Source organism: Panicum virgatum, chromosome 4N (assembly GCF_016808335.1).
Source record: "Panicum virgatum strain AP13 chromosome 4N, P.virgatum_v5, whole genome shotgun sequence".
NCBI lineage: Eukaryota > Viridiplantae > Streptophyta > Magnoliopsida > Poales > Poaceae > Panicum > Panicum virgatum.
The window spans coordinates 42,168,277-42,188,793 of NC_053148.1; the positions used below are offsets into that span (position 1 = coordinate 42,168,277).

Consider the following 20,517-nt stretch of genomic DNA (forward strand, 5'->3'; position numbering starts at 1 on the left):
ACTACATAAAAATATAAATAACAGTATATGCAATAGCTATTACACTGTAATGTCAGTTGAAGCCAACAGATTGGTATGCTAAATTGAAACCTCACGCACATAAAACAAGCAGCTATGAACTTTATTCTGATATTCTGATGGCCAGTTGGCCACAACTTGTTCAGCATGTAGGAAACACTAGTAAATATTCTAATAACAATTCTCTGAAACATCAATGATAAAAAAAGTTTGCTATCATTGAAGCAACAACACACGTACAGATGCTACAACAATTGCTCATACCAACTCCCAAGCACAACAACTAAATCCTGAAAATATTGAAGACCATAGAAATATGGTTCTATTGGCATGCACCCAATTAGTGAGATTTCTCACTTCTGTGAATTAATGGAATTGCATCCAATCTACTAGTACTAACAATTCTCCGAAACAACAATGAGAAAGAGTTTGCTATATTATTGAAGCAACAAGACATATGTACAAATGTTACAACAATTGTTCTTACCAACTCCCAAGCACAACAACTAAATCCTGAAAAAAAATTGAAGACCATAGAAGTACTGTTCTACTGGCATGCACCCAATTAGTGAGGTTTCTCACTTCAGTGAAATAATGGAATTGCATCCAACACATACCACCAAGTCGCCCTAGTTCAAATTTGCATCGGGGCACCCAACTGCGCCGTCGAGCCACCGGTGGAACGGCGCCTCGCCCTTCGCCGCTCATACTCAGGGTCGTCAGTGGGCAGCTCGTACCGGCACACCGGGCACGAGTTCCGTATGGCGAGCCACGGCCCAATGCAAGCCCCGTGGTAGAAATGCCCGCAGGGCAGCCGCGTGGCGAGCTCCCCCTGCGCCATCCCGTCCTTGCACACGGCGCACCCCTGCGCGGCCTCCTCCCCCCGGACGGCTACCACCTGGAGCCGCTCCACCGCCGCGCGCGCCGCCGGCGGGGCCCCACCCGCCGCCGCATCCGCGAGGTGCCCCGGCAGCACCTCGAAGTCGTCCTCGTCCAGCGGCACCGGGAGCAGCTCCCAGCCAACGCCGCTCCGGAAGATGCCGTCGAGCTCCGCGTCGCCGTCGCCGAAGTCGAACGGCGGCTCGTGGGAGAAGATCGAGTCGCCGTCCCCGCTGTCGATCCCCTGCATCGCGCCCAGCAACTCCCGCTCGTCGAGGAACCCGAACACGTCGGCGTCGACATCGGGTCCTAGTCCCCGCCCTCCGCCTCCACCACCACCAGCATCGGCGGCTGCAGCCCTGCCGCCGACGCCCGGGGCAGCGTCGGCGATCTCCTCCCACTCGAAGCCGTGGTCGGCGAGCTCGTCCTCGAGGCAGTCCCAGAAGGGCGGGGAGCGGAGCCGCGTGGGGGAGAGGGCGCGGAGGTCGGGGTCGGAGTCGAAGGAGAAGGGGGAGCCCGGGGTGGGGCTTAGGGTTCCCAGGTCGAAGCCCGGGGAGAGGAGGCTGCGTGGGCAGGCGAGATCCTCCTCGATGGACTGGGAGAAGGTGACGTAGGAAAGGTCGCCGAACCCGTCGTCGCCGACGTCGAGGAAGAGCTCGTCGCCGAAGTCCGCCATGGGAGGCGGCGGCGGGGAGGGGAACGGATGGATGGGGGATGGTGGTGCGGCCGTCCCCGTCGCCGTGTGAGGCGTGGCGTCCTCGGCTCCCCGCCTCGAGTTGGTGTGGGGTCTGCCCACTCCTCACGTGGTCAGACGTCTCCGCCTTCGAGGCGCCTCGGTAACACGCCTTCCTGCCTTGTTTACGTAAACACAGAATACGTCTTCAGGAGGCGTTTGCGTAGACCAAGCCCAAGCTGCCGTCGCGAACTCGCAGCAGCCACAAGCGTGCGCGAAACTGTGCGCGAGAGCGAAGAGCGAGACGGCAAGCCAATGCAATCGCCTGACGCCACCTCGTCCCCCGCAAGATTCCAAGGGAGGGGGGCCAGGGGCCAGGGCCAGTCAGCTGTAGCGTCGACATCGACGGGGGGATCACCGTGGGCGGGGGACGAGGCTCCGCTGCAGTTACGTCCCCCGCAGTTGAGTCACTGCGTGTGGGGCCTGCACGCAGTGGGGCCCATGTGGCAGTGACCCAACTGCAGGGGACGTTACTGCAGCGGATCCGGTTCCGGGCGGGGGAGAACTCAGAACTGTAGCGCGTGGACAGCGACGGGGTTTGGTTGGATCCATTGTTTGGCTGGTGTTTGATTGCATCGCATCGCCTGGATGCAGCTCTGCGTTCCCTGGCTATAAAGCGACGGGGCCTGCAGCTGGGCTACGGAGACCGGAGACAGGCGGAGAGAGGTCTCCCACAAATTCTCCCCGCTTGGCTCTGGTTCAGTACCAGTGCCTTCAGTGGCTCATTGTTTGGCTTCAGATCCGGAAGGGATCTCATAATTCAGAGAGCTGAGTTGCGGCAAGGTTTGGTCCTATCTCTCTTCACATCTTCTTTGCATAGAGTTCGTGGTTGGTTCTTGCTTGGATTGGGTTCATCTGAGGTGAATTTCGGTAGATGAAGGCTCTTCGTATTTCGCTTGTATGGTTCCGTCCGAGTGCGGCGATTTCAAGCTAACCACGAATGTATTTGCTAGTTGCAATGGTGGATCGCCTCCAAGTTGTTTGTGGTGTGAATTTTGTTGGAAAGATTGGAATTTGGGGCAAGTTTAACTGGCCTAGTACTTCCTTGGTATCTTGTACGATCAACTGGTTGATTAGCACTTCGATTCTCTTCTTTCCTTTTATTCGAGGAAGCTAATTTTTTCTGCATACTCTAACTATGAACTGAAGACTTGCTATCATTTCTTTTCTTTTGGCCGATCTGTATTGATTTATCAAAACTGCACATCTACTTAAGGTGTTTTTTATTTCTAAATAATATCAGAAATGGAAATGCAAATTGAGTGTCACAACTTAAAGCAAGATATATTTCATTACAGGAAATATTTGAGTAAAAAACATGTAATATAAATGGTCATTTAATCAGTAATCTATTGCACTGAATTGCTGACTGGAAATGTTTCCCATCCAGGGGAGTGAGAGATAAAAATGGGGATCGGAGATGGATCCTCAAACGGGAGCCAACAATCAGCGCGTAAGGAAATAAGAGATGAGACCACGCCACTTCTTCCAGTCAAGGTGGAGGAGGAGGATGGGTTTCATGAGTTCAACGGTGCTTCATTCTCAGGGGCAGTTTTCAATCTGTCGACCACCATAGTTGGGGCTGGAATTATGGCCCTGCCAGCAAGTATCAAGATGCTGGGAATCATCCCAGGAATTCTGATGATCATCATTGTGGCGCTGCTCACAGAGGCATCCATCGACATGCTTGTCAGGTGCAGCCACCAGGGCAAGATTACATCATATGGGTGGCTGATGGGTGAGGTTTTTGGACAATGGGGGAGAATTGCACTGCAGGCATCCGTCATCATAAACAACGTCGGCGTGCTAATTGTTTACATGATTATCATTGGTACTCTTAAACTCAGCATTCTGCCTTCTACTTCCAATCTTACTTTTGAACATTTTTAGATGTACAGATGAAATGATTAGGTATGAGAAATGTATTTCTCCAGGTATACTTAGTAGTCCTTTTCAACTGAGACGATGACAGCATGCCTCTGGAGCCCCATATAATTCCAATTTTGCTTAAAATTTCAGCACATATTTTCAAATTTCATCACCACTTTTAGATATGGGTTTCCTATTGCTATCTGGTTAATTCAAGAAACTTAGTTACAACCTTCCTGACAATAGATTCTCTCCTGTTAAAAAAAAAAGAGAAGTAAATTTTCCTGCTGAATCCTTAAAATGAACAACTTTATATGCAATGAACCTCGATTAATGCCGATTCTTAAACTTTTGATAGGTGATGTATTGTCTGGAACAACATCATCTGGCGTTCATCATCGTGGTATATTGGAGGGCTGGTTTGGAGCTCATTTGTGGAATTCCCGTCCTATTGTTCTTCTTGCTACAGCTCTTCTGGTGTTTGCTCCACTGGTGAGCTTTAAGCGTTTGGGTATGTGTACATGTTTGCATGTTGGGAAAAACATCCTTCAACATATTTCCTGTTAAGCTGCATCTTATTAAAATAAATCTTGTCATTTCCTGCAGATTCATTGAGGTACACATCTGCGCTATCTGTTGCCCTGGCAGTGGTTTTTGTCGTAATTACTGCTGGAATTGCTATCATCAAGCTCTTCAATGGAACTGTAGCAATGCCCAAACTTTTTCCAGAATTAGATGGTCTTAATTCTATCTGGAATCTTTTTACAGCTGTGCCTGTTCTTGTTACTGCTTACATCTGCCACTATAACGGTATGCACTACCATTGCACAGATACTTTTCTGATTCTTCAAATATTCAGATTCTAAATTCATCCTTTCATGATTCCGCAGTTCACAGCATTGACAATGAACTTGAAGACAGAACACAGATCAAACCTATCGTGCGAACATCTCTGGTCCTGTGCTCCAGTGTTTACATTGCCACAAGCTTCTTTGCATATCTCCTCTTTGGTGAGGGCACACTGGATGACGTGCTTGCCAACTTTGATGCAAATCTAGGCATCCCGTTCAGCTCAGTCTTTGATGATATAGTGCGAGTGAGCTATGCTGCACATGTCATGCTTGTCTTTCCCATTGTCTTCTTTGCCCTTCGGCTCAACTTGGATGGATTGCTCTTCCCTACATGGAGGCACATTTCTCGTGACAATAAGAGATTTGCGATCATCACCATCGCTCTCCTTACAGTAATTTATCTTGCTGCAATTCTTATACCAAGCATCTGGGACGCATTCCAGTTTACTGGTGCCACAGCCGCTGTCCTTATCGGTTTCATCTTTCCTGCCATGGTCGTACTTAGGTAACTAAATATTTATTCTTGTGTATATAGCCTACTAGCCTGTGCATGTTACGTAACACGTAATAACATGACTTAATTTTTGCAGGGATTCTTATGGAATTGCTACCAAGCGTGACAAGATCCTTGCTGTGACCATGATCGTGCTTGCTGTTCTCTCAAATTCTGTTGCCTTATACAGTGATGCAATGAACATGTTCCGTAAAAAGGAGGTGGCCTAAACTTCAGGCTTAAAAGGAGAGTTGCCCGTCGATGCAGGAAGCACAGATTCGTATGGCAAAATTCAGATTCTATGAAGGAATATGCTGATGCACTTGCATGCATGAAGGGATATGATCTCTTTGTTCACACCTGAGAATCCAGCCAATTGAAGAATTGGATGCTTGAAGTTGTGTGGTTTTCTGTACACAAATCGGCTCAGCGTCCAGTTGAGTTGCTTGCAATATATGTGTATTCGATGTGCTTGTATTAGCGGAGAAGAGAGTATGGCTCGGAAAAGGCTTTCTTCCACAATAATGTAAAGTTGTACCAATGTCCGTGTTTAGTTAAAATGTTTCAAATGTGGATGACAAGAATAAGAAGAATATAATGATAACCGTTCCCATGTTACCATCATTTCATTTATACGGGAACTCGCAAAATTCCTTGATTGCCTGTGATGTTCCATGTTCCTGAAAGTGCATTGCAAAACCATTGAGGTCTGAAATATTGTATCAGAAATACAGCACCTTGCATAACGTGTACTGAAAGACTGGTCATGTGTTCTTGCCTTCTGTTGGGGCCAAGAGGCACACCCTCTTGTGCTGAATCTTTCTGCATCTTGAAAGGTCAGGGCGCCAAGTAATCAAGAGCCGAAATTAGGCACTCCGGGGCCCAGGCTGCTACTGATCGACACCTTCTCAGATGAGGGTCCCCTGGGACAAGCAAAAATCGTTATTTTTTTTGCACAATTCTCCCTCCTTATGCAAATAAAACCTTATCGTCTTACGATTCTTAGCATCCAAGTGGGCCAATGAGTACACCTTGTAGAATCGTTGGGATCTCTACTTGCGATGAGCTTATCTTTCTGTCACCATCAACCTGTTTTTTTTTTATCCTAAATAAGAAAAGATGAAGAGAAAGAGACTAGCAACTCGTTTCAGGTGGCACAGCAGCAGCCCTAGTAAAGTCCTAGTGCACGAGTAGGATTGATGTGTTTGCCTACAAGAGTGTTATAGTAGATGATGAGTTTGGTTAGGCGGAAACTCGTCACGTAACGACAGTCTAATCAACGCAATGAGTATGACTGTATGATAAACTAGCTACAGATGGGTTGATTAGAGCCACAAGTTGAGACGTTTAGGCAGGAGTCAACAAGAGAATGATTCACTGATGGACGCAGACGTGTTTTGCAGCTTGGTTAACTTTTGCGATGTCAAAGATTTGTGGCTAGTTCTTCTCGACAATCTATATCAATTAGTTGGTGAAAAAGATGGTAAGGGCTCGTTGATAGGACTTAGTCGCTTGGTGTATAGCAAAATATATGTATCTAAAAAAGCCAAAACGAATTGTAATTTGGGCTTGTGGCCAGGCATGAAGTTTTGAAAAATCCATTTTCTCAGCTGATGTGTTACGCCTTACGATTATGAGCACCATCGGTTCCTTTGTTAAGCTGGTAAACGCAAGGACGCAACCATTGTTATGCTTCTCATGGGTTTGATCTCGCTTCATGGGTTCTGCCTGCGTGAATCTGTTTTGAGTTTGATGGGGTCCCTCTGAAAGTTGAATGGATATTTTTAAATTCAAAAAAAAAAGGTGAGACATTCTGGTTGGTGAGAATACGCCTTCTCACGGCGTTTACGTGTTCCGGTTGCACGTCTTGAGTTTTGCTTGACTCTTGTTCGGTTTCAGATCCTTGAACCTTGGTAGCACCTGCTTCAAGGTATTTGAATGAGCATGCACAGCCTGCTCTTCAACTGACGCGTCATGCACATCCTGTTGAGACTGAAAGCAAGTGTTTTTGATCTCACTCAGGTGCTCCTCCCCTGTCCGAAACTATCCTCTTGAACTGATGTTTCAGATGTTCTCTGTTTGTTTCCGTGTTTCAGAAGATGTTGCGTTCTCTATTTCACACACCAAGTTCCATTCACCAACTATCCAGCTTAAGCTTCACGTTTGCACTGTCTTTGAGATCACATCAAGTCTCTTAACCCCTGCTTGGCCGGCCTGCAAATCACATCAAGGGTGCTCACGGCTCACCGGAGACTGAGCTGTTTTGTTTGCGTGTGAAGCGTCGTCGGCCGTTGACGAGTTCCTGCATTCCCGATGAGATGCAGCAGCAGTAACATGCTTCACATCACATACGAATGCAAATCTAAGCCCCCAATTCGAACTTTCTTTTTTGATGAACGAGACGTGCAGCAACCGACCTAGTTGCCAGCCTGACATTCTTTCCAAAAGACACAAGCTGTTCCTGTCCCAGAGTTCAGTTGGCATGAGACGATCAAACGCAAAAAAAAAAAAAAAAAAAGCGAAGAAAAGGAGTGGTTTATTTAACGCTAGCTCACGAGGCGTCAAAGAAGGGCGCGGAGTTTGTTAACCTGTCCGTATCTGTACTGCCCAGCGGCCCCACCCACGGTACAAAAATCAACTGCCAGGTGGGGCCCACCACCCCGGCCCCGCTTGTCATGGAGAGGCGCTGCTGGTCACCTCGAGTCAGCAAAAAAGCGAAGGATGACGCGCCCGAAAGCGGCGGCGTCCCTGCCGCCGCCGGCAGCACTAAAGCGAGCCCGCTTTCACATGCTAGCTTTCCGTGTTCTTTACTGTCGCCGACTTTTTTTTCTCTCCCGTTTTTGCTTGATAATGCATCCAAATTTGCCCCGAATTTAGCGGGGCTTTTGGTTTATAGATTCAGGTGTGTTTAGTTCATTTTGGATTTTGGATTTTTAAAAGGAAAATTTTTACATTTGAAATATTAAATATAGACTAATCATAAAACTAATTATAGATCTTGTCTATATACTACGAGATGAATCTAATGAGCCTAATTAATTCATCATTAAAGCACATTTACTGTAAATTTATTGCAGCAATTTAGTGCATAATCACGACCTAATTAGACTCATCCGATTCGTCTCGCGATTTACAGTCTATTTTTGTAATACAATTTATTTTTTAACTATATTTAATATATCATACAAACGATTTACAAAAAATTTAGATTTTAGAATTTTGGATCTAAACACGACCTCAAAAACCCTACCGAAGTTCCGGTCGCCGACTCGCCGGCCGGCCAGCCAGCCAGGCTAAACCGCTAAACACCAGACGGCGGGGCCCACCTCCGTTTCGCATTAACAAACCACCCCGCCCGCCGCTCCGCTCCGCTTCCCCCTTTCCCCTCCGGTCGCGGCGGCAGCTTCCGCGAAAGCCTCCACTAAGAAACCGAGCTCTCGCCACGCCGCGCGCATCTCCTCCGCCACCCGCCCGGATCCTTGCTCACTCCTAGCGCGGTCGCGGGGCTCCCGATGGGCGCCGTGGCGTCGACGGTGGCGGCGCGGTTCGCGTTCTTCCCGCCCACCCCGCCGTCGTACGGGGTGGAGCCGCCGCCGTCGCCGGCGGCCGCGGCGGCGGACTCCGAGGTGGTGGAGCTCAGTGGGGTGGCCGTGCCGCGGGGCCGCGGCGTGGAGGCGCGCCGGCTGCCCACCAAGCGCGGCACGGAGGTGGTGGCCATGTACGTGCGCCAGCCCGGGGCGCGCCTCACGCTGCTCTACTCCCACGGGAACGCCGCCGACCTGGGGCAGATGTACGAGCTCTTCGTCGAGCTCAGCACGCACCTCAACGTCAACCTCATGGGGTACGTGCCGCCCCGTCTCGCCGCGCTTTGCTGCGAGCATTGGATGCTTCTCGTCGAGATCCTGCCTGTCGTGGGCAGCTCATTTTCATTATTACGCTGTGTTGTTAGTATCAGGTCGCTTGATTGGGTAGAAAGGAATGCATCTTTTTAGGACTGTTATTGTTGGCAATGCAAGTCTTTTATGTTCTAGTTTAGAACTTGCTTGCTTGCATTTGATTGTTCGGGTGAATTTGGGATCTTGCAATTCATCGAGCAATGTTCGACTCTGTAGCTGCTTTTTAGGAGCTTAATTGTATGGTTCATTTTCATTGGTAGAAATCTTTCATGTCAATTGATAGAAATTGTAATCTAGAATTGGAGTTAACTTTATGGGGGGAAAGTGTTCAAGGTCGTGCACGCAGTTGGATTGTGTATCTAACTATCTGTGGAAGGTTAGTCTTACACTATTGCAAAATGTACTTGTTTGGGATGTTTGTGCCACGGGGCAAAGGTTCAGATATTATGTAGTGTTAATTGTTATATCGTTGGGAATGTCCTAGGCTGCGACAGTGCAGATTATCTGGATGTGTGGTTCAGAAAGAAAGGCGGTTCTGGTGTACAGTTGGTGGGTTTCATTGAAGCTGGTAATTGTTTGCTAGTGCATACTTAAGCTGACTGGAAAGTTTGGATGTTGATGTGCTGTACTGTTGATTGAGGGGCACGTCTGCTTCATTCTCATCAGTACCAGAGTTGCTCGGAACTTCATGGACTTCTTGGATCTGGGGTAGGAAGACTGGTCGTCTATATTGGAGCTTTTGGCTGTGAATCTAGTTTGACTTGTTATCGAGTGTTAAATAATCCAGTTAGTACTATAGAACTCCTATGTTAGTTGTAGTGGGAGTGTGGGACCCATGTTGCCTAGGTAATCTTTGGTTAGAATCTGAACAATATTACTAATCCATGTATTCTAGATGTGCCCGATTGAGATCGACTACATATGTAGCGATAGAGTCATGCTTGATGCTCACTTCTTCTTACTCATTGTTTGCTTGCGCTCTACAAAATTTACTTGCTATTACCAACCCATGGCTTGCTGAAGGTAATCTAACATAAGCTACATTCTGCCTCGCTGGCCCTGCGGTGACACACAGTCACTGGCAGCATGAACTTCAACTTTTCTGTTGCCATTCTATTGGGTAAAACCCTCAGTAACAACCTCCACGTCCCAAGTGAAATGTGCTGCAGCATGCTTTCTTGTTAGCGGTGGTTATCCTCTTTCCCCTTGACTCCAATGGTTAGCCACTGTTGAAAGTTGTCAACACTTCCCAGCTGAAGTCCAGTTTCTCAATTTAAAAGTTTTATGTTCAAGTTTGAGGTTTGAAATATATAAAGTACTTCCTATTTGGTTTCACTTTGGTTCTAATAGCTGTCCTATCCATTGGCTTCTCTAATCCAAGTTTTATTATTGTTTCTAATTTGGAGGACATGCTTATAGATGGTCCTGATGGATAAGTCTTTGTGCTGGATGCATAAGGCATAGGGTCCTTGCAAGGACCAGAGCATCTATTCCTTTAGCATATTTCAGTTTGCTAGGACAGTCAGTTTGCTAGGACAGCATCTAGCTTTAGTTCTTTTGACTAGCATCTTAGCATCTTTTGCTTGACTGCTGCCTCACTGCAGCAATGGCTGCCTATAAGTATGTATCCCCCAGCCCCTTGGGTTGGCATGGCTTTGAGTTTGTGAATATGAGAAAACCAGAAAATTGCCCCAAGTTCATTGTCATCCTCTCAGCTCAATAAGAGTTAGAATTGAGCTTCTAACATCTGGTATCAGAGCCGTACTTTCCTGTAGGTTAGACATCTCCTACACTTCTCCCTCCCAAGCAGCAGCTAGCGCAGCAACAGCGGCAGCTAGCGCAGCAGCAGCAGCTAGCGCAGCAGCACCTGCTGCACCCTCTACTCCACCTTCCTCACCCGAGCAGACGAGCAGCAGCTCGTCTGAGGCTGCGTCCTCTCCACGCAGCAGCCCCTTGGAGGCGCGCCATGTTCGACGCACCGTCTCAGCGCTCGGTCGCCTCGAGCGCACGGCGTCAGCGAGATGCCGAGCTCGCCGCGGCAGAGGAGCGCAGGCGAGCGACGGCACAAGCCGCTGCAGCAGCGGCGAGGGCGTCCAGGCTGGCTGCAGCGGAGCTGGCGGCGGCCAGGGCGGAGGTGGAAAGCAGAGGCGGGGAGGATGCATGCACGTGCGGCGGAGGTCGAGGTTGAGGACCTTGCGCGGCAGCCTCCAAGCGGGGCTCCATCCGCCGGCAAACGCCACCGCCGACGTAGGACCTTGAGGGAGTGTGGAGAGGGAGAGAGCGCGGGAAGCGGACCACGCGGTGGGCAGCAGTCCACCCGGCGGCGGCGGCCTGGACGGCGGCACGCCCGGCGGCGGTCCAGGGGCAAGCGAGAAAGGGGGGGGGCGGGGTCTCCGTGGTGGGGGGGGAGGCCTGACGGCGGCGCGCCCGGCGGCCGCGCCCGCGGACGGTCCAGGGGCCCGCGCGCCCGGCGGCTGGAGGCGGCGCCCCTTGGCGGCTGGCCGCGGCCCCTTGGCGGCGTGCGCGCAGGGGCGGTGGCGGCGCTCCCTGGCTGGGGTGGCGCGGCGGCGCCCCCGGCTACCACGGCCCACCAGGCGGTGGTTAGGGACGTCGGTCCCGGTGGTGGGTGGCCCACCCTCACCAAGACCAACTACGTCGAATGGGCCGCAGTCATGGAGGTGAAACTCCAGGTGCGGCATATGTGGGAGGCAGTCCGGTACGGCGACGTCGACTACGATGAGGATCGACGGGTGCTGGATGCTCTCATCGCAGCAGCCCCGCCCGAGATGCAGTTCACGCTTTCCAAGAAGCGAACTGCCAAGGAGGCCTGGGACTCCATCGCTGCGGCACGTATCGGCAGCGACCGCGCCCGCAAGACCATTCTCCAGGCACTTCACAAGGAGTGGGAGAACCTGGCCTTCAAGCCAGGTGAGGATGTTGATGACTTCGCCCTCCGTCTCAACACTCTGCTGCAGAAGGTGGTGCAGTTCGACGACGACACCTACGACGAGGAGAGAGCCGTCGAGAAGCTCTTCCGTTGCGTCCCCGAGAGATACAGGCAGACCGCTCGCTCGATCGAGTCTCTGCTGGACCTCTCCACCATGACGATCGAGGAGGCGATAGGTCGCCTCAAGGTCGTCGACAGCGACGAGCCACAGCCTCCCTCGGGAGGCATCTCCATCGGTGGGAAGCTCCACCTCACTCAGGAGCAGTGGGAGGCTCGGCGAGGTGACAGGAGGAGGGGGAGCCCTCTTCCTCGACTGGTGGCCGCAAGCGCGGCAAGCCGCGAAAGGGGCGCGGAGGTGCCCAAGCCGGGGCACGAGGGCGCGCCGAGGGTGGCGCCCGCGGAGATGCTCAGGGCGGCGCCGCTGACAGGCCCAAGGCGGCACGAGACGACGCCTGCCACAACTGTGGCAGGCCCGGCCACTGGGCCAGGGACTGCCCGCAGCGGAGGCGTGGGGGCCAAGCCCACGTCGCGGAGGCCCAACCGGATGACGAACCGGCTCTGTTCCTACTCCACGGGGACATGGAGCCGCATCCGGCGGCACCGCGTGTCACCGCTCTACTCCACCTCGACGAGCCGCGTGCCCGGGTTCTCCTCGGCAACGGCTCCGACGACGACAGGGTCGATGGCTGGTACCTCGACTCCGGCGCCACGCACCACATGACCGGGCGGCGGGAGTTCTTCTCCGACCTGGACGTCGACGTAGGTGGCTCCGTCAGGTTCGGGGACTCTCCGCCGTGGAGATCAAGGGCGTGTGCTCCGTGATCTTCACCGCCAAGTCCGGAGAGCACCGGATGCTCACCGGAGTCTACTACATCCCAGCGCTGCGGAACTCCATCATCAGCCTTGGGCAGCTCGATGAGAGCGGCTCCCGCGTGGTGATCGACAGCGGGGTCCTCCGCATCTGGGACCACCGTCGCCAGCTTCTCGCCAGGGTGGTTCGAGGGAAGAACCGTCTCTACATCCTCCATGTCGGGGTGGCCCAGCCTCTTTGTCTTGCAGCTCGCAGGGACGACGAGGCATGGCAGTGGCACGAGCACTTTGGGCACCTCCACTTTGAGGCCCTGAAGCGGCTCGGCGCCAAGGAGATGGTGCGAGGCCTCCCGTGCCTCGACCACGTGGAGCAGCTCTGCGACGTCTGCGTGCTGACGAAGCAGAGGCGGCACTCCTTCCCCCAGCAGGCGAGCTTCCGAGCCAAGAGCGGCTCGAGCTCGTACACGGGGACTTGTGTGGCCCGGTGACACCGGCCACACCAGGAGGACGGCGCTACTTCCTGCTGCTCGTCGACGACCTCTCCCGCTTCATGTGGGTGATGATCCTCGGCAGCAAGGGAGAGGCTGCGGACGCCATCAGGCGTGCTCAGGCTGCTGCGGAGGCGGAGAGCGGCCGCAAGTTGCACGTGCTGCGCACCGACAACGGCGGCGAGTTCACGGCGGCCGAGTTCACAGCGTACTGCGCGGATGAGGGCATCCAGCGCCACTACTCTGCGCCGTACAGCCCGCAGCAGAATGGCGTCGTCGAGCGGCGCAACCAGACGGTGGTGGGGATGGCCCGGGCCCTCCTCAAGCAGAGGGGCATGCCGGCCGTCTTCTGGGGAGAGGCGGTGGTGACGGCCGTCTACATCCTCAACCGCTCGCCCACCAAGGCACTCGACGGCATGACGCCGTATGAGGCTTGGCATGGGCGTAAGCCGGCGGTCTCCCACCTACGGGTCTTCGGCTGCCTCGCGTTCGCCAAGGAGCTTGGCCACATCGGCAAGCTCGACGACAGGAGCACTCCGGGAGTGTTCATCGGCTACGCGGAGGGTTCGAAGGCCTACCGCATTTTCGACCCGGAGACAGCGTGTGCGCACGGCGCGCGACGTTGTGTTCGACGAAGGGCGAGGATGGGCGTGGGACAAGGCGGTGGACGACGGCTCGGCTCTGACGTACGACGACTTCACCGTCGAGTACGTCCATTTCGAGGGAGCCGGGGGAGTAGGCAGCTCTTCTTCGCCGAGCGTGCCTACCCCAGTCCCCGAGCCTCCACCGACTCCGGCGCCCGCCACACCGGCGGCACCACGCTCTTCAGCTACGACTCCGGCTGCGCCGAGTTCCTCGGCTGCACCACCACAGCCGGCGACGCCGCGCACTCCAGCACCGGCAGCCACTCCTCCGGGCACGCCTACTACAGCACCTGTTCATGCTGAGCACAGTCCGGTGGAGTTCGCTACTCCGCTCTCTCACGACGAGGAGCGCATCGACGCGTACCACGACGGTGAGCCACTGCGGTACCGTACGATGGAGGACCTTCTCGGCGATCAGCCGGTGCCGGGACTGGTGCCTCACGACCTGGAGGCGCAGTTGCACCTCGCGTGCGACGACGGCGAGCCTCGGTCTTTCGCAGAGGCCGAGAGACACGCGGCATGGCGTGCCGCGATGCAGTCGGAGATGGACGCGGTTGAGAAGAACCGCACTTGGGAGCTTGCTGATCTCCCTCGTGGTCACCGCGCGATCACCCTTAAGTGGGTGTTCAAGCTGAAGAGGGATGAGGCCGGCACCGTCGTCAAGCACAAGGCTCGCCTGGTGGCACGAGGTTTCGTGCAGCAGGAGGGAGTCGACTTCGACGATGCCTTCGCTCCCGTGGCACGGATGGAGTCCGTGCGACTTCTCCTTGCGCTGGCTGCCCAGGAGGGCTGGCGCGTCCATCACATGGACGTCAAGTCGGCGTTTCTCAACGGCGACTTGAAGGAGGAGGTCTACGTGCACCAGCCGCTGGGGTTTGCGATCCCCGGCAAGGAGGGTAAGGTGCTACGTCTGCGCAAGGCCCTCTATGGCTTGCGGCAGGCCCCGAGGGCGTGGAACGCCAAGCTGGACTCCACGCTCAAGGGGATGGGCTTCGAGCAAAGCCCGCACGAGGCGGCCATCTACCGGCGGGGCAATGGAGGCAATGCCTTGCTGGTGGGTGTCTACGTCGACGACTTGGTGATCACCGGCACCAAGGATGAGGAGGTGGTGGCGTTCAAGGAGGAGATGAAGGCCACTTTTCAGATGAGCGACCTGGGGCCTCTCTCCTTCTACCTGGGGATCGAGGTGCACCAGGACGACTCCGGGATCACACTTCGACAGACCGCCTACGCCAAGCGCGTCGTCGAGCTCGCCGGGCTCACCGACTGCAACCCAGCTCTCACTCCGATGGAGGAGAGGCTGAAGCTGAGCCGTGACAGCACGACAGAGGAGGTGGACGCTACTCAGTACCGGCGCCTTGTGGGGAGCCTCCGCTACCTCGCCCACACACGGCCGGACTTGGCGTTCTCCGTCGGCTACGTTAGTCGGTTCATGCAGCGACCGACGACGGAGCACCAGCAGGCCGTGAAGAGGATCATCCGCTATGTTGCGGGGACTCTCGACCACGGTCTCCACTACCCGAGGTGCCCTGGAGCGGCACACTTCGTCGGGTACAGCGACAGCGACCACGCCGGCGACATCGACACTAGCAAGAGCACGAGCGGGATCCTCTTCTTCCTCGACGAGTGCCTTGTTAGCTGGCAGTCGGTCAAGCAGCAGGTGGTGGCCTTGTCCAGTTGCGAGGCCGAGTACATAGCGGCCTCCACCGCGTCGACTCAGGCGCTCTGGCTCGCTCGACTGCTTGGTGATCTACTCGGCAGAGACATTGGAGCGGTGGAGCTCAGGGTGGACAGCAAGTCCGCCCTGGCCTTAGCGAAGAATCCCGTTTTCCATGAACGGAGCAAGCACATCCGGGTGAGGTACCACTTCATCCGAGGCTGCTTGGAGGACGGGAGCATCAAGGCAAGCTACATCAACATCAAGGATCAGCTTGCAGACCTGCTCACCAAGCCCCTTGGCAGGATCAAGTTCCTTGAGCTCTGCTCCAGGACCGGGATGGTCCAATCCTCCCACAAGACGACGCACAAGACTTAGGGGGGGAATGATGGATAAGTCTTTGTGCTGGATGGATAAGGCATAGGGTTCTTACAAGGACCAGAGCATCTATTTCTTTAGCATATTTCAGTTTGCTAGGACAGTCAGTTTGCTAGGATAGCATCTAGCTTTAGTTCTTTTGACTAGCATCTTAGCATCTTTTGCTTGACTGCTGCCTCACTGCAGCAATGGCTGCCTGCCCTGGCTGCCTATAAGTATGTATCCCCCAGCCCCTTGGGTTGACATGGCTTTGAGTTTGTGAATATGAGAAAACCAGAAAATTGCCCGTTATCAGGTTTTGCTGAGGGCTTAGGCATTTCTGGGTTGTTGGCTATATTTACTAATGGGCTGGGAAGAGCTGTTGGTTGATCAGAATCATTGAACTGTACAGTAGATCTAACACTTCATTAACTAATATAAAATCTTGTGGTATGAAGTATCTGGTCAGCTCTTTACTCCCACTTAAATTTTCTGATTTTGCCATTTTGTTTCGTACTGAATAAAGAACATTATTGTTTGCCATATTATAGCTTTCATCCTAGTTTACCTTTTATATGGTAGAGAACTAGCTACAATTTGATATATAGTTTGACTTTTTAACTGGTGCACCTATCAGACTGTTGCCTTGACACAGTGAAAGCTATAGTGTGATTGGTTATTATGCATTATCTCTACGGCTTTCTTTGAACTTCCTATTGTGCTCACGATATATATGCTTCTCATTTTGATGCCTCATCAGTCATGAACTTTGTGTGCCTATATTACTCCGCTTTAGTAACCTCTGAAAGTCTGAATTGATATTTCCTTGCAGTTACGATTATTCGGGGTACGGACAATCATCTGGGAAGGTATAAACTCACATTTTTCTAGGAAAGTACTTTCTCTTTACCCGTTTTCTTTCATGCTATTTTCTGAGTTCCAGGTCACCTTATATAGCATGACTGACCTGTTTAATTCCATTTGATTCTGCAGCCAAGTGAGCAAAACACTTATGCTGATATAGAAGCTGTCTATAGGTGTCTTATTGAAACATATGGAGCCTCTGAGGAAAACATCATTTTATATGGTCAATCAGTTGGAAGTGGCCCTACTTTGGATTTAGCATCCCGTTTGTCTCATTTGCGAGCAGTTGTACTACATAGCCCAATTTCATCCGGTTTAAGAGTGATGTATCCTGTGAAACATACATATTGGTTTGACATATATAAGGTGAGTACTTTACTTTATTCTTTCTAATTTGATCATATACTTGATCTGATCACTACCAATTTATTTACAGAACATTGACAAAATTCCTCTGGTCAAATGTCCTGTGTTGGTAATCCATGTGAGTATTCTTCTGACAGCATATTTTAAAATAATGTTCAACTCCAGTCTCCATGTGCGGCACATGCATTTGTGTTTCTGTTATCATTAAATTCTGTACTGCAGATAGGGAACTTGGGTTCAAGGCTTTTACATTTGATGGTTATATATGTTTTGGTACTGTGTTATTTTCAAAATATGTTCCAAGATTGTTGTTACTACTGATGTTCAGACATTTTTATTAAGCTCTGCACCTTTTGTTTATCTCAGTGGAGAGACCTAATGCAATTTTGTGTATACACAGTTTGCTCATGGGGACATGATACTTTTTGGGGTCAATAAATTGGTTTACATGTTAGACAATCTCTCTGTACCATCATACCTTCTCTCACTGTTGATTGAAGGAATACACTATTCTAGCGCTGTACTAGAATACTGTTTTTAGTTTCCAGAGTTCACGCCATAAGGTCCTTTGCCTGTATTTTTGACTGAGATGTCATAAATTCCTGCATATAAACTGGTGGTTATGGGTGCCATACACGAGGGGCATAAGTATTTCATAATCTTTCATCACAGTTTATGCCATACACGAGGGGCATAAGTATTTCATAACCTTTCATCACAGATTGAAGGAATCCTAATGTTTATGTTGTAATTTCTGCCATTTTGGAAGGCATGCTTTTCCCTTTTTAAGAACTAGTACGTCCAATTACTGTGTTACAAGATGTTCTGCTGATTGGTTTTGCAAAGTTTTTTTTTTACCACCTCAAGGCGCTAAACATATCTTGGTGCAGGGTACAGCTGATGAGGTTGTTGCCTGTTCTCATGGGAGGACGCTTTGGGAGCTATCTAAAGTGAAGTATGAGCCCCTGTGGGTCAAAGGGGGAAACCACTGTAATTTGGAGCTATATCCAGAATACATTAAGCACCTGAAAAGGTTTGTTACAGCAATAGAGAAATCACCACCAGTGAAAGATGAATCTCCGGAGAGTTCAGGTGCTTCAGATCCTAGTGAAACTGGATCCGAAGGCGCGCAGAGCTCAAGGAGAAGCACAGATATTAGGGACAAACTTAGGTCAAGCATTGATCATAGACCAAGCACAGATCGATGGGAGAAACCGAGGGGCAGCATAGACCGTAGAGATAAAAACAGAAAAAGTGTGGATCAACCTGACAAACCACGGGCTAGTGTGCATCAACCTGACAGGCCACGGAAGAGCATTGACAGGTTTGTCTATTCGCTTCTATGCATTCTGTTTTACGTTTCGTTTCATTGTGGATTTTTTCCACGAGATATCCCGTTTTATGTCCTCTTGACTCCTGCAATGCCTCGATGTCGCAGATTTGGAGGGATGATGAGATCAGTCAAGTTGAATATTGACTGCTTCACTGCAGCTTCTGGGAGCTGAAAGTAACGGTAGGTTAGTGCCTGATGGTTAGTCACTCCGGCGGCACCCCTCAGGTCCTGAGTTCGACTCCCCGTGGGAGCGAATTTCAGCCTGAGGGTAAAAAAATCCCCTCGCTGGCCTCGGTGCCAATGCACTGGTGTGGACGGCCCAGGTCGGCCTGAGGACCCTTATATGGCCCAGGCAGGGTTCCCATGGGCTACGGCCCCCAGTGTCAGGGCGGGGCCAGGGTTCGGGGATTTTCTCGGTCGGGGAAGCCGAGGCTTCTTCTAGAAAGTCAATACCGGTGGGGCGGTCTTTCCCCACCCGGCCGAGTTTTTAGTGCCTGATAGTCGTCTGTATGTATTACATTTTGTACACTTCGTTTTTTTTTCAAAAAATCATTTTGTATACTTCATTCAATTGGGTGTTTTTAGTGTGACTGGAAAAGGTGTATTAGCTTGAATGAGGGTTTGAATTTTTTTCCCTGAATTGCTCCCCTTCCTGTTTGGAAGCCATTCACCTCTTATCTGATGTCTGAAGAAAAGCCGCCCCCGCAAGGCCGCAAGGCAATGGGGAGCACTGTTCTTTTGTAACTGTAAATACGTTGTTCTATCGCACTTTTTTTGTTTCCTGTTCAACAGAAGCACGTTCATTAATGTTTATGAACTTCAACTGGGAGTTCTGTTTTCGCTCTGGGCAATTCCATTCTGTTGAAAGGGAGTGGTTTTCTGTTACTACTTTGCCGCGGTAAGCAAGCTACCTTTCACCTTCACTCTCATCACTATTTTCTGCTACTAGTGTGCATCATGTACTCCTGTTTATCGACCATATTAGCGCATTGCTTTGCTTCCCCTGGGCCGGTGCACTCTCTTGTACCTGGCTGAAATGATTGGCCGAGGCTGAGATTGGTTTAAAAAAAAAAGGCTGATTTACCAACTAGATCGTCGAAATTTTTTGATGAAATATTGACTGAAAGTTGAAAAAGGAAACTATTTTGGCTGGTGAATCTGGCAATGATTCTGTTGGGCTGGCTGTGGCTGGTAGTGCTGATTTGTTATGAGAGATTGACTGGTGCTGATTTAATATTAGAGAAAAACACCGCTGACTGGTTGGTTAGCTAGTACAGCATGCGCCACTGCTGCTCTGGAGGCAGGCAGGTTGTGGTTCGGCAAATGTTACGCGGAGAGGGAACTCGCCGCACCAGCTGGCTCGACGGGAAGGAACGACCTGGACGCCTGGCTGTCTACGGAAGAGCAGCGCGGCCGCCGAGACGTCGCTGGGCAGGCCGGCCGGCACGGCCGCTACTCACATTGGGCGGCCGCCTCTGCCTGCCGTGCGGCCAACCGGCAGCAGCGGGAGTCGGGACCAGTGGAGCGCGGGCGAAGCGGCCGACGGCGGTGAGGTCTGCCAGTATTGCTGGGCAGAATACCCGAACCCGAGAAATCCGAGCCCGAACCCGAAAAACCCGAGCCCGAAAAACCTAAACATTAATTCGGGTTTCAACTTACGATATCCGAAATTATTATGGGTAATTCGGGTTTCAAACCACGGTACCCGAAATACCCGAATTGCAGCCCAACTCAAATATTTTCACCTAGCCCAGTCCACTACGAGCCCACCAAACCTTCAACCCTAGCTGCACACCCCCCCAGCCTGGCACCCCACTGCCCCAGCACACCCCCTCTCCCCCAGCCGCCAATGCCAGCCCTCCACACTCCAGTACTCCACGCGACCACGCCGCTCCCCAGCAGCCACCGGCCACCGCGGCACTGCCCCCAGCAGCGCGACTCCACCGGCCACCGCGGCTCCCACACGCCACCAGCCAGCCACATCTCTCCGTCTCGCTCTCGCTCTCTCTCTCTCTCAAATCCTCTCCATCTCTCCGTCGGAGCGGGAGGCCGAGCTCGAGTCTGCGCCGCCGCCCGCCGGATCCGCCTCCTCCACGCCCGCAGGCCTAGCTTCCGCTCCTGGCTCCCGGAGTCTCGCTGGTGGCGGCGGCGGGTGGGGCTTCGACTTCGAGCCTTCAGCGGCGGCGGCGACGGTCGAGTTCGGGCGCGCCTTCTCCACCACGCGCTAGGAGAGTAGGAGGGGCGCCCGCGAACGCTTGGCCGCAGACGCAGAGGATGGCATCGAGCTCGAGCGGCGGCATATTGCTCAGTAT

At 52.1% G+C, this 20,517-nt stretch overlaps 3 protein-coding genes across 3 annotated transcripts; 2 read left to right on the plus strand and 1 right to left on the minus strand.

Moving 5' to 3' along the window:
• Positions 1-362: 362 nt before the first annotated feature.
• Positions 363-1,695, minus strand: LOC120671212. Its single transcript, XM_039951495.1, has one exon. It carries the CDS (start codon positions 1,571-1,573, stop codon positions 653-655), a length of 921 nt encoding a protein of 306 aa, XP_039807429.1. The 5' UTR covers positions 1,574-1,695; the 3' UTR covers positions 363-652.
• A 443-nt stretch (positions 1,696-2,138) lies between these two features.
• LOC120671211 (amino acid transporter AVT6A-like) lies at positions 2,139-5,472 on the plus strand. The gene is made up of 6 exons (XM_039951494.1): positions 2,139-2,413; positions 3,021-3,461; positions 3,858-4,010; positions 4,106-4,309; positions 4,390-4,855; positions 4,941-5,472. The coding sequence occupies exons 2-6, from the start codon at positions 3,038-3,040 to the stop codon at positions 5,071-5,073; spliced, it is 1,380 nt and encodes a 459-aa protein (XP_039807428.1). The 5' UTR covers positions 2,139-2,413; positions 3,021-3,037; the 3' UTR covers positions 5,074-5,472.
• A 2,710-nt stretch (positions 5,473-8,182) lies between these two features.
• Positions 8,183-19,049, plus strand: LOC120671213 (alpha/beta hydrolase domain-containing protein 17C-like). The gene is made up of 7 exons (XM_039951496.1): positions 8,183-8,684; positions 16,475-16,511; positions 16,636-16,872; positions 16,943-16,990; positions 17,763-18,196; positions 18,311-18,390; positions 18,693-19,049. The coding sequence occupies exons 1-6, from the start codon at positions 8,356-8,358 to the stop codon at positions 18,375-18,377; spliced, it is 1,152 nt and encodes a 383-aa protein (XP_039807430.1). The 5' UTR covers positions 8,183-8,355; the 3' UTR covers positions 18,378-18,390; positions 18,693-19,049.
• Positions 19,050-20,517: the final 1,468 nt, after the last annotated feature.

What these genes read in the sequence shown, in the direction of transcription:
- LOC120671213 (XM_039951496.1), top strand. Translation starts at nt 8,356, where the DNA reads ATGGGCGCCGTGGCGTCGACGGTGGCGGCGCGGTTCGCGTTCTTCCCG. An exon ending in ACGGACAATCATCTGGGAAG is followed by an intron (nt 16,512 to 16,635) that starts GTATAAACTCAC and finishes TTGATTCTGCAG; the next exon opens with CCAAGTGAGCAAAACACTTA. An exon ending in ATTGGTTTGACATATATAAG is followed by an intron (nt 16,873 to 16,942) that starts GTGAGTACTTTA and finishes ATTTATTTACAG; the next exon opens with AACATTGACAAAATTCCTCT.
- LOC120671211 (XM_039951494.1), top strand. Translation starts at nt 3,038, where the DNA reads ATGGGGATCGGAGATGGATCCTCAAACGGGAGCCAACAATCAGCGCGT. An exon ending in TGTTTACATGATTATCATTG is followed by an intron (nt 3,462 to 3,857) that starts GTACTCTTAAAC and finishes AACTTTTGATAG; the next exon opens with GTGATGTATTGTCTGGAACA. An exon ending in CCTGCCATGGTCGTACTTAG is followed by an intron (nt 4,856 to 4,940) that starts GTAACTAAATAT and finishes TAATTTTTGCAG; the next exon opens with GGATTCTTATGGAATTGCTA.
- LOC120671212 (XM_039951495.1), bottom strand. Translation starts at nt 1,573, where the DNA reads ATGGCGGACTTCGGCGACGAGCTCTTCCTCGACGTCGGCGACGACGGG.